The sequence below is a fragment of the Aquarana catesbeiana genome, linkage group LG08 (genome assembly GCF_042186555.1).
Source record: "Aquarana catesbeiana isolate 2022-GZ linkage group LG08, ASM4218655v1, whole genome shotgun sequence".
NCBI lineage: Eukaryota > Metazoa > Chordata > Amphibia > Anura > Ranidae > Aquarana > Aquarana catesbeiana.
Window position 1 is genome coordinate 228,452,228 of NC_133331.1, and position 12,167 is coordinate 228,464,394.

At 39.9% G+C, this 12,167-nt stretch overlaps 1 protein-coding gene across 1 annotated transcript in view; it reads right to left on the minus strand.

Annotated features, from left to right (window-relative positions):
- The window catches only part of ADAM8 (ADAM metallopeptidase domain 8), a 57,146-nt gene that overhangs the window by 34,439 nt on the left and 10,540 nt on the right, over nucleotides 1-12,167 (minus strand). Inside the window, 2 exon segments of the mRNA XM_073596920.1 lie at nucleotides 6,044-6,122; nucleotides 9,370-9,446. Coding sequence (XP_073453021.1) covers nucleotides 6,044-6,122; nucleotides 9,370-9,446 — 156 coding nt within the window.

A 12,167-nucleotide genomic window follows, 5' to 3' on the forward strand; every position in this document is an offset into this window, starting at 1 on the left:
CACACATTGTCATATGTCACTCTTTCACAGCCTGATATTAGAAAAGTAGTTGGTTATTATGTGACTTAAGTAGACCTCATTACTGTTATTGAGATTTCAGACCTTGCGTATGCAAACTTCTGGAATAGTGACTGAGTAACCAAAATAAATTAAAAAAATTATATCTGATAAAGTACTTGATATATAAATATATAGATATATCTAGATAGATATAGATTTATATAGATCTATCTAGATAGATCTATATATTTTTTAAAAATACACTTGGGCCCTAAATCCAAGTGGTAACACCTCAATGAGTCCAGATCCCCATTACCGACGCTCATATGCGGATAATCTTTGGTGACCAAAGCAGCATCTCTCTGCCAATATCACCTCTTTTACTGGTCCAAATCTAGCTTAAAATATTATGAGAACATGTAAATAGGTTTCCGCTTTTCTACTGTTGGTGTGGGTAATAACTACGCAGAAAATTGCTTTCTTCTCTATGGCCTAAAAGGGACAGGCCTAGTGTTTCTAACCGAGTCTTGCACCTTGTGTTTCCTGGATGTGTGCAATCCAATGACGATTTAAAATATCAGCTAGAAGATATGACTTAAGAACATGCAATTTTCAAATACAGTATGTTTGTAAGGGATTCAAACATTGTACCGAGCCATGTGTTACAACAACAGAGCCATGCAGGTCTCACCCAGCCTTCCAGGAGAGACAGATTGCAGAGTAGAAGGAGAAGGAGAAAACAGCAGACGGATCTTTATACAAATCCTCCTCTCTATACCTCCTGCTCTGCACATGAGAGTGGGAGAGAGGTGGGAGGACTTCTTATTCCCCCTAACCAAAAATGTTACTTATTATTATTTTACATTCTGAACACTCCAGAAGGCACATACTTGATCAGCTGTTCTGAGTAATACCACCCATTTATTGTATTTATTTATTATTATGTCATTAAAATGGTACCCTAACAACATATTAACTGTTGTTACAGTGGTGCTTAAACTCTGTATACCATCCATGAAAGCCAAAATGATTTACCAATGTTGTTGATTTTTTGTTTCTTGTGCTGCTGAATCCAATAGCAGCTCCACTGCGTGCTACACAAATTCCTTTGGTATGTGATATTTAATTACTCATCCAGCCAGGATACAGGCAAATAAATACAAGCCAAACATAAAAACTAAATACAGGTAGTGCTGGCATTATCAATCCAAGCACATGCAAGGGCAGGTCTGAAACTGTAAAGAGAAGCAGAAATGGTAGCTGCTTCACTGTCATGCTGGTCCAATGGCTTCAAAACTTTCTAAGGCAGCCTTTCTCAGTCTTTTCAACACAGAGAAACCCTTGAAATAACTTTCTGTTCTTTGGGAACCCCTGCTCAAAATTATTCTGCAGCTTACAATATTAGTGTGATATCAGTGGGAAAAATGCTCCTTACTCTTCTGGTCATTGGGAAGAATTACCACCTTATAGATAGCTGAAAATTTCATTGGAGTCAGTGAGAGCTAGAAATTGCTCAGGGCACCCCTGGCAAACTCAAGGAACCTAAGGGCTGAAAAAGCCTGGTCTAAGGCAATGCCATGGAAAAAGTATGAAGATCAAGAGTTCTGACTTTACTCGGACTTTCCAATCTGTATGTTTGGTCTATGTCAAAGTATTGAAGCCAGACACAGCCAGGAAAAGGTCAGGGATGGCTTGAATAGAAAAAATATATAAATATGTATAAACATTAAAATGATGTGTATAGAATATATTTAATGAGCAGGTATTATTATATACATTGAATAAGGCAGCCATGCTAGCCTAGTTGGGAGACATTAGGGAATCACTGTAACGGCTTCCTTTAATTAAATGGGTGGCGCTCTGCAGGCAGTACAGCCATGAGCATGATAATGGGGTTACATTTTCCTGGTCATAGGCACTGCTTTTCCAACTTAAGAGGAAGTGGTTGGGAAGCGTTAAAAAAAACAGTTTCCTTTAGTTAGATCTCTCTTTCTGGCATAACCACCCTGTTTACTTGATCTGTGTAGAATAAAGGAGACAATCTGCTTATCAATATAGCCTTTGTTTAGTGTTTGCTTCAACTGTCTTTTTTTAGTGGCTGATCTAATGTAATCATATTAAGTGAACAGTAGGTTGGTTCTTTATTCTTACTCTTTAGCCCAGAAGTCACAGAATTAAGCAGACTATAGATGGGCCGATATCAGATATGACTCTTCTCGTAACCAGTTTCAGTATAAGTACCTATCCGATGCTGTCAACAGTAAACACATGGAATCAATGATCTATAGCACTACTCTGCACAGTGAAGGATTGGGATCGGCTAGCTGTGAGATTTTACAGAAAGCTAAAAAAAAATCTCCCTGTGTGATAAGAAGCACCCCTGAGGAGCTCATTATTGTCCTCTAAACACATAGAAAAATGAGCCAGTAATTGCAAGTGATGTTTACAAATCTGGAGCATGCTTTACTTTATTGCAGCCTTTATGGGCAGCCGGACAGCGAACATCTTTTCCATATAAAATGTGTTATGTAACAATGTAACAGCAGTACTAAATCTGTGTCTGTGCTGCACGTATTTGTAAAAAAAAAAAAATAAGATGTGTTACTCAGCAACCATGCTACCTGTGTTACTATAAACATATAGAGATTCTAAGAAACTGCACTAGCCTAAATAAAACCACAAACCGCTGTTAATGTGCTTTACGTATATTGTGGAAAACATTGGTGTTCTCAAGCAAGCTAGTATGGTTTTATAGATAGATAGATAGATATAGAGAGAGAGAGAGAAGGATAAGGGGGAGAGAGGGAGAGGTGGAGAGAACGAGAGAAAGAAAGAGAAAGAGAAGAAGGAGAGAGAGAGAGAGAGCTTTCCATATGAATTTATACTAAAGGGTCTACTATTTATAAAGAAGAAATAGTTTTTCTCTTCTGAAGGAAGGTTGTTTTATTATAAGCAGTAGTAAAATATTCGATCACGGTGCTAGATTGAGCTGAGGAGCATAGGAAATACATATGTCTTTATAACAAGACATACAATGCAACAGTTCTAGAGAGCACTAGAGGGAATTACCAAATGCATGAAACCATCACACTTGCTGGGAACTGGCTATTCTGAAAAACTTTAGTGTGACATTGGTAATGATATAGAAAAGGCTTGTAAAGGAATGCTTTTTTCTGACTTTCCATAGCTGTGTTTAAAGCTGTACTTCAGGCTGGAGAAAAAAAAAGTACTCTTGCAGTCTTATCTTTCCTGCACTTGTTAAATGTTCATTATTTCTAGGGGTGCCAGAATAAGGAGAAATACTTACCTTATTCTATGCTCTAGGAGGCTCCCTCTGTCAGTGTGCTAGAGCCTCCTCTCAAAGACATTCACAGCCTAAGGATAGTGAGTAAGGCTAGGTGTTGTAATGTGAACAGAACACATGAAAAATAATTGTTTTCTATGTGCCCTAGCATTGAACTGCGTTTATCCAGAACGCTAGCCACCACACATAGTGTGAATCAAGCGCTAATCCCTTCCACATACAATGCAGGGTTATTATACGTGATGACATCGAAGGACCCTCCAGATGCAAGCTCTTCTATGCTCTAGCTCTTCCCTATCAGTGTGGTGGAGGCTCCTCTCTCTCTCTTTCATACCTTTGAATTACCCAAAATGTTGCATGTTGGAGTTTGTGTCTTCATTTTGATAATATAATAAGGCTTCATGCACGCTGTTTGCTATTGATGGCTTTTTCTCTGACAGGAGTTTTTAGTAGCGCCAGCAGCAAAAAATTCAGTAAACAGCTGATATTAATGCTTTTCCACGCCTGGCATTAATACATTGTGGTGGCCAGAATTTTAATTTTAATACATTCTGGTGGCAGTCTGCAAATTATTACATATAGAGGTTGACTTCCCCATCTGATGCTGGGACCTGTAGTTCCTTGCAACACTGTTCATCCATACAGCCTACCTGACAGAGGAACAAGTGCACAGCAGATGGGGTCAGAGCCGAGGATGGGCCCTCCACACTTCCAAATGTATGATGAAAGCTGTCAGGCAAAGGAAGTATGAAAGAACAAGGGCAGGAGGTAGATAAAATAAGACACCAGGGAAGACACAGTGTGGGAGAAGAGACATGAGTAAACAATAGAGAATGGGAGAGGGCGCAATAATTAGGGTTGTGCTATAACTCCCTCATAGGAAAACCCATAATCTGGGCTTCATTGTGGGATGGAGCTACAACAAGCACAACCAGAAATATCAATGTTTTCTATTGCACAGCACAGATCAAATTGGAGCCGACTGATAAAAGCACTTGGTCCCCTTGGGAATTCAACAACCATTTGTTGTTGTAATAATTCTTTAACCTACAAATACTATCATAAATACTTGATATGTATACAGGTAGGGAGGACCCTCACCATGCCAACATCCAAAATATATATACAAGGATTGACCAAGTCAAAAAATTGGCAGACTTTGTGGGCACACAATGAGGGAGAATCAATAGAAAAGTATACATTTTATTACAACATAATTAAAATTACAAAAAACATATAACCAACATACAAACATCCTGTATGGACACAGTTACCAATTACCCAATGATGCTGTTACAGAGGGCTGGATCTAAGGTACAGAAATTGATGTCATAATGTATCAAAGTAGGAGAAAAATTTCTGATCCAGTAATGCCTCCAAAAACGTGCTTGTCTACGCGTTTCACTAAGATATTAGCTTCCTTCCATATCATGTGGACTATCATAGACCACATGATATGTGTGTATCTTACTATCATACACGCACATATGAAAATTTGAAATTTTGTCTTTTTCGGTTGTCTGTTAGTTCTGTGAGATTCCCCTATACCAGTGATGGCAAGCCTTGGCACCCCAGATGTTTTGGAACTACATTTCCCATGATGCTCAACTACACTGCAGAGTGCATGAGCATCATGGGAAATGTAATTCCAAAACATCTGAGGTTCCAAGGTTCGCCATCACTTCCCTATACCCTGAGCCACAAGTTTACCAGGCAAGCATTCATGTTGTTATGTCTATATGTAACTGATCTTTTTGTATATGTACTTCTTCTGGAGAAATGTTGTAACAGTCATAGCTATACTTATTCAGAAATATACTATACTAAATATTTACACATGTACACTTTTTTTTTAAATATACCAGCACCTACCCAGTTTTTGTCCTGAGGAAGCTAATATCTTAGTGAAACGTGTTGACGAGCAAGTTTTTGGAGGCATTACTGGATTAGAAATTTTTCTCCTACTTTGATACATGACATAAATTTCTGTACCTTAGATCCAACCCTCTGTAACTGCATCATTGGGTAACTGGTAACTGTGTCCATACGTGTTGTTGTTTGTATGTTGGTTATATGTTTTTAGTAATTTTAATTATGTTATAATAAAATTATACTTTTTTTATTAATTCTCCCTCTCATTGTGCACTCACAAAGGCCGCCAATTTTTTGACTTGGTCAATCCTTGTATTGATATGTATACAGTCATCTTTCAAATTGAGGCAAGTAAGGAAATTACAAAACAAGTGGGTGGAAACCCTTAAATGTACCCAGTGAAGTGATTGGCCTTAGGTGATACACAGAGATTAAATAAATACATAAGTTGTACCTATTTATCTGCATTTTTCTCTTCTCTACAGCCATTCAAAGTCCAGAATGATTACAGAGTGCCTAAGCTTAGAGAAAGCAGGGGTGGGGAGCTAAAGTTACATTCTGCAGAGCCATGATTGAAGGGAAGGGACACCCCCCCCCCCCCTTCACATAGAAACAGGGGCTGTCAATCACAGGCTGTGTACTGTGCTCCCTCCCGCCACCATTTTTTCTCTTGGTGTCAGGAAAACTTGTCAGAAGTGACTCACAGTGATAACAGAGGAACGAGGCAGCAGACAGAAGTGACACTTAGTGAAACAAGTACACACTATAGAGGGATATGCTGTTTTCATATTTCATGTCTGAGATTTACAACCACTTTAAAAACTTAGCTCTTAACATTGGCATATGGTAGATATGAAATGTACCTACCCGCCCATCCTGAGTTTCTGTCACTTCTGTCCCATCATCCACATTATAGGTTACTGTAAACTGTTTCGCCAGCAATTCTCTAATAAAGACACATTATATATTAGGTCAAATGCTTGAAATAAATGGTTAATAAAATAGAATGTTAAGGCAGACCACAGTTTAAAAAAAAAAACACAAGGTAAAAAGGCACTGAACCTGATTTACTAAACAGAAATGCACAGAAGCCAGCTTTTGATTAGTGGCAGTATTGTATAATATGCAAAAGGTTCAATTCATACAGCTAACAAAGCAGAAAAAGGATTCTTATTGTCTAAAAAAGTGACAGTTGTTTTTAGCGGTGACCAATGAGATTTGAAATTATGGTCAGATGACATATTTTCAAATTCGAACCTTTATGTTAAACTAAAACTGCAATCATTTTAACAAAGGGTGCAGCAATGCCCAGTAGCTTCTCGTTTGCTTCAGTGAGAAAATGGCTTTTACCATATAGGCAAGACTTTACTGGACTCCACTCCCCATCCAAACTAAACAGTGTGAATGAACGAATCTGCACTGCCTGTTATTTTATTCTGACAGCTGTAACCCACAGCTGTCGCAATACTCCATCAGTGCCTGCATCTGTGCTTCGGATAAAGGTAGCAGAAAAGAAAACGGTTACTCCTTTTACTGATGACAACAGTGTGAGTCAACCTTTAAATATGCTTTTAAAACATGCTGTGCTAAAGGCAAACCAAAGGTGGTACCTGCACAGACCCGGGATAAGCATATATAAAGCACACCCAGGTTGTAAAGGTCCCCGTAGAGTACTGTGACATAGTTTGTGTAAACTTATGAGCCAGAGCTTTTGGGAACTTTTAATTGTTTTTAAAGCATAACTAAAAGGCAAAACTTTTTTTTCTAGTTTTAAATAAGTGGAGAGAGATTAGACAACTGCCATTTTTTTTTATTGCTGTCTAAGCTCCCTTTAGGCTGCATTCACACTACAGCGTTTTGAATCGCGGGCAGATTTGCCGCAAATCTTCCAGCAATTTGAAAGCGCCAATGTGTGAATGACAAATCGCGGAACTCGCATTTGAGACGACATTCATTTATAATTACACCTCAGATCGCGGTGCAGGTTTGGTCACGCGATAAAACACGCTGCAATTATGGCAATCCGCATTGCAGGAAGCATGTCGCCCAAAAAAAGTTCAGGAGCTACATTTGGGCGACATGCTAACCACGATGTGGATTGCCACGATTGCAGCACGTTTTATCGCACGACAATCGCGGCGGGACCTGCGCCGTGATTTGAGGTGTCATTCAAATGAATGGCATCTTTAATGAGAGTTCCGCGATTTGTCATTCACACATCGGCGCTTTCAAATTGCTGGAAGATTTGCGGTGAATCTGCCCGCGATTCAAAACGCTGTAGTGTGAATGCAGCCTAAAGGGAGCTTAGACAGCAATAAAAAAAAATGGCAGGTGTCTAATCTCTCTCCACTTATGTAAAACTAGAAAAAAAGCGCAGATGTGTGTTTTATCGCGTGACCAAACGTGCACCGCGATCTGAGGTGTAATTATAAATGAATGTCATCTCAAATGCGAGTTCCGCGATTTGTCATTCACACATCGGCGCTTTCAAATCATGGGCGGATTCAAAATGCTGTAGTGTGAATGCAGCCTTAGGGAGATTCACCCTCTAATTGCCATGTTTACCATTATCATCAAAAGTAAAAGAAAATCTTAAATTTCGGGTTGGTCCCAGAACAGTAATAGAGGGGAAATCTTCCAATGGCCACACTAGTTCTGGCGAAAACCAAAGATTTCCTTACTTGTAGGGATTTCCTCTCACTTCCTGCTGTGGCTATGGGACAGGAAGTGAATGTCTAATGGCACACCGATGGCAGAAAAAAACCTGACAGTGGTGATAACCCTCCCTCACTCTATCTAAAATGAAAAAAGTTTAGCCTAGGTTCACATTTCAGCAATTTGGCATGCCAAATTGGCGGCAATTGCCGGCAATGGCACCTTCAGAATCGGTGTGATGCAGACTTTGCAGCACCGCACCGATAACCAAAAGTAGTTCTTGTACTACTTTTGGCAACTTTAGGGTGCGATTTGTATAGACATTTGTGCAGGAACCCGCACAGATGTCTCTGAAATCGCCCTCACCCCCGGGGTCGGACTGCATTGCCGGTTTTGAAATCGTGGGAGTTCAGCTGAACTCGCACAATTTCATTCCCGCTGTCAGTGTGAACCTAGGCTTAAACTTTAAATCAATTTAAAGTGATATAGACAAGATAAAAACACATCCACAGAAAAGAAACGATATTAGGGCTACATATAGATGTGCAAATAGCAAAAGCCAGGGGCGGCCGCTGGCAAGAATCAGTGGATTCTTACTGGCAGTTTTAAACACTGCCTGCATACACTGTGTGCGAACAGCTCTGTACAAACCCATTGCTAGCGCCACCATTGTTTGTATGTAATCACTCATCTGAGCGGTTACATGCAAATACAGTCTCCAAATGATCCAGGACACAGACAGCAAGCATCCAGGGTTGTAATTTCTGTAGACTTTTTTTTTATATATATATATATATATATATATATATATATATATATATATATATATATATATATATATATAAGTTCTGGGAATGGCAAAGAGAGTAGAAGAGGTGTGTGGTGCAACTTTTCTCAGTAGCAGTGGTTGCTATTCACCTTTACGGTGCCAAAAGACAGCTGATTAGGAGTCAGCACAGTATCTGACAACTCTGAAGGAGGCACTGCAAGAAAGCTATTTACCAGAAGCAGCAGCCTGTAGGTAATAGAATACGGACTATAACATATAACTAATTTGTATGGTGCTGTAGCCACCCCCCCCAAGAAAGGAAAAAACACAAAAATTAAACTTTCAGGTAGGTGTAAAGCCGAGACATTCATTCCCTGCATTAAGATAAAAATTGCCCACACATCTCCCTAAATACTTACCTATTTCTATTTCGATCCAGCACTGTGCCCATCTGCAGTGGTGCTCTCCTCGCTCTCTCCCCTCACAGAACATGAAGCCATTGGCTCCTGCTGCTGTCAATCAAATGTTGTGAGGAGGGAGTGAGGGGGCCCGAAGCTATGCTGTTTGTGTCTATAGGGGCACAGAGAGAAGGAAAGGGAGCCAAGAGCGCCAGTGGGGGACCCCAGAAGAAGAGGATCGGGGCCCCTCTGTGCAATTCCATTGCACAGAACAAGTTAGTATAACATGTTTGTTTGTTTTTTTGTTTTTAATTATTGATTTCAACCTCTTTCAACAAGAGGGGCATTAACCAAACCAATTATTTCAATACCTGTTTTTTAGCAGCTTCAGTGTGTAGTTCTTTCCTTCCACGGTTAGTGTGTACTGAGCATGTTCTGGATACAGTTTCTGTAAACAACAACAATTAACAACAATTACACCATTATATCAATGACTCACTAATACAATAACTCGCTAATCTTGTATTATCGTCAAAATAAAAATAGCCTGAACTGCCATGTAATACCAGAAAATAGAAAAGCTCAGTTATAAATGGGGTTAAAGTGGTTCCAAAGCCTAGACATTTTTTTGCCTTAACAAATTCCCTGCATTAAGGTAAAAAGCGTTTAGATAGTAATATCCACCCCCACCCCCCACTTACACTTAACCTGAGTCCTCATTAGATCCAGCACTGTGCCCGTCTGTTGTGGTGCTCACAGGCTCTGTTGAAGCAGTGGAAGCCATTGGCTCCTGCTGCTGTCACTCAAATCCTGTAACAAGGGAGTGGGCCCAACCCGCTCTGTGTAAGCCTATGGATGCAGACAGCGCGGCTCTGGATTGGGCCCACAGGTGTGCCACAATAGAAAGGGGCTACCTATGGTGGCACACTGACAAGTGAAGGAGCAAGGAGCACCAGCGGGGGACCCCAGAAGAGGAGGGTTGGGACTGCTCTGTTCAATTCTATTGCACAAAGCATGTGTGTATAAACCTGTTTTCTTTTTTAATATTAAACTGTACATTCACTTTAATTATGTGCCAGCAAAGCAAAATTAAAAGAAGAAGTGACCCTCTGCAAAGCTGTCTATTATGCAATAAAAGTTGTGAAAGATTTTATGTGTCATTTTAAAGTAAATGTTCAGCTGAAATTTTTCATTTTAGCTGTGGATAGAGTGAGGAAGATTTAAAACTCCTGTATGGTTCTTACTGTTTCCCAGGCTCTGCTAGAGAGAGGTCATAGTTTTCACTAGATAGGAAGTGAGGTCAAAGGTCACTATACAGGAAGTGGAGGTCATAGTTTTCACTAGACAGGAAGTGAGGTCAAAGGTCACTATACAGGAAGTGAGGTCATAGTTTTCACTAGACAGGAAGTGAGGTCAAATCTGTAACAAGCACACAGACAACAACTGCCTGTGTTGCTGTTGGAGATTTTCCCACATTTTCTGTCTGGTGGGATCATTATCACCGGTACAGTAAGTGAGGGAAACACTTCAGCCTTGTTCACACAGACTTCAACTTGTATAACAATGTGTACAGCAAGCCTTTACAAAGCATTTACAGAGCTTTTGGCAAGTTTTGTGGGAGCTTTTAGGGCTTGTTTACATTTATGTTGCCTTCTGAAGAGCGATCAGCAGTGGCTCTTCTGAGGGCATGTGACAAGTGGTGAGAAGATGTTATGTAGCTCCTCACCGCCTATTTTAACCCTATTAAAAACCCACACCACCACGTCATAATCATGTGCATTGCATTGCTAGTAACCCACTATGTGATAGCTTTTTGCTGAGACAGGTTCTCTTTACTGAGACAGCAGGGGTCTAATATAACCCTGTTGTCTCCCTTGCCCTACACTGTGGCTAATGGAGCACAGCAGCCAGGGAGAGTGACAGTCGAAGTCGGAAGTAACCTAAGACATAGTGCTTCCATGTTCATTCAAAATATAGCAGCAAAGCACACCATACACCAAAAAGGACCCTTGTGCATGAAGCCAAAAAGTAGATATAAACCCTTACTGATAGTGTGCCAAAGTACAAACCCAACAAGGATTGTAAACCTTTCCTAACCTATCCACAACTTTAAAGAAAAAAAATGATTTGGCTGGACATAAAACAATTCACATTTATTAAAATAAAATACTTTTTTTTTTTCCTTTATTGCATCTCAATACTATTGATTACCTACAACCTCTTTGCAGCCACTTCCTGTCTACATACACTGCACTGCTGGCTGCATGACATTTTTCAGTTCATGTTCCCGATGGTGACAACAGTGGACTGTGCCTGCAAAATGTGTGTTGACATGGCCACTTGTAGTCTCTATAGGACGCTCATATGACAAGGCGGGACATAATTGGGGGACAGGGTGTTGATATCATATAACAGGAAGTGGCGAAACAAACGCGTTTAATGGCAGGATCATTATATATCAATTTATTGAAAGCAGCAGATTTCCAAATAGTAAAAATGACTTTCAAAATTACATTAACATTGTATTGCCTATTTGAAATTAAAGTAGTTGGTTTATTTAAAACCCCTCTATATCCGGGGGGGCATATAATATTTCACACTATATATTATCTTACTCATCGTCTGTACTTAGGAGCACCATGAAGTTTAAAGCTTACATTTGTCATCTGTGACATGTTCAAGTACAGAGATGTACATTTTCATGGTGAGTAACAAGGACCTATGAACAGACATCTTACATTATGTTCTAGCTGGATACCCCCCCCTCCTCTACCGTGTGAGTCAAAGTCCCAAGAAATCCCAGATATCTCAGCCCATGAAAAATAGCTCTGTGTATTCTGCATTGGAGGCGGCTGAGCCAGATCAGAGCGGGATCTTTGTCTCCAAGGATGGTTTATGAGTTGAGTTGAGTTCCTGGATAGCCACATAAATTTGTCCTGTCATTCCTCGCACACACAGAGTTCACTGACCAACCATTTTTTACGTTAACCATTTCAGTACCATGTACACATGTCCTGCACACTCCATTTAAAGTTAAAGATTAGAGCTGCACGATTCTGGCTAAAATGAGAATCACAATTTTTTTGCTTAGAATAAAGATCACGATTCTCGTGGCGTAACATCATCTTTCACATTACACAAAAAAAAACTAGGCTAACTTTAATGTTTC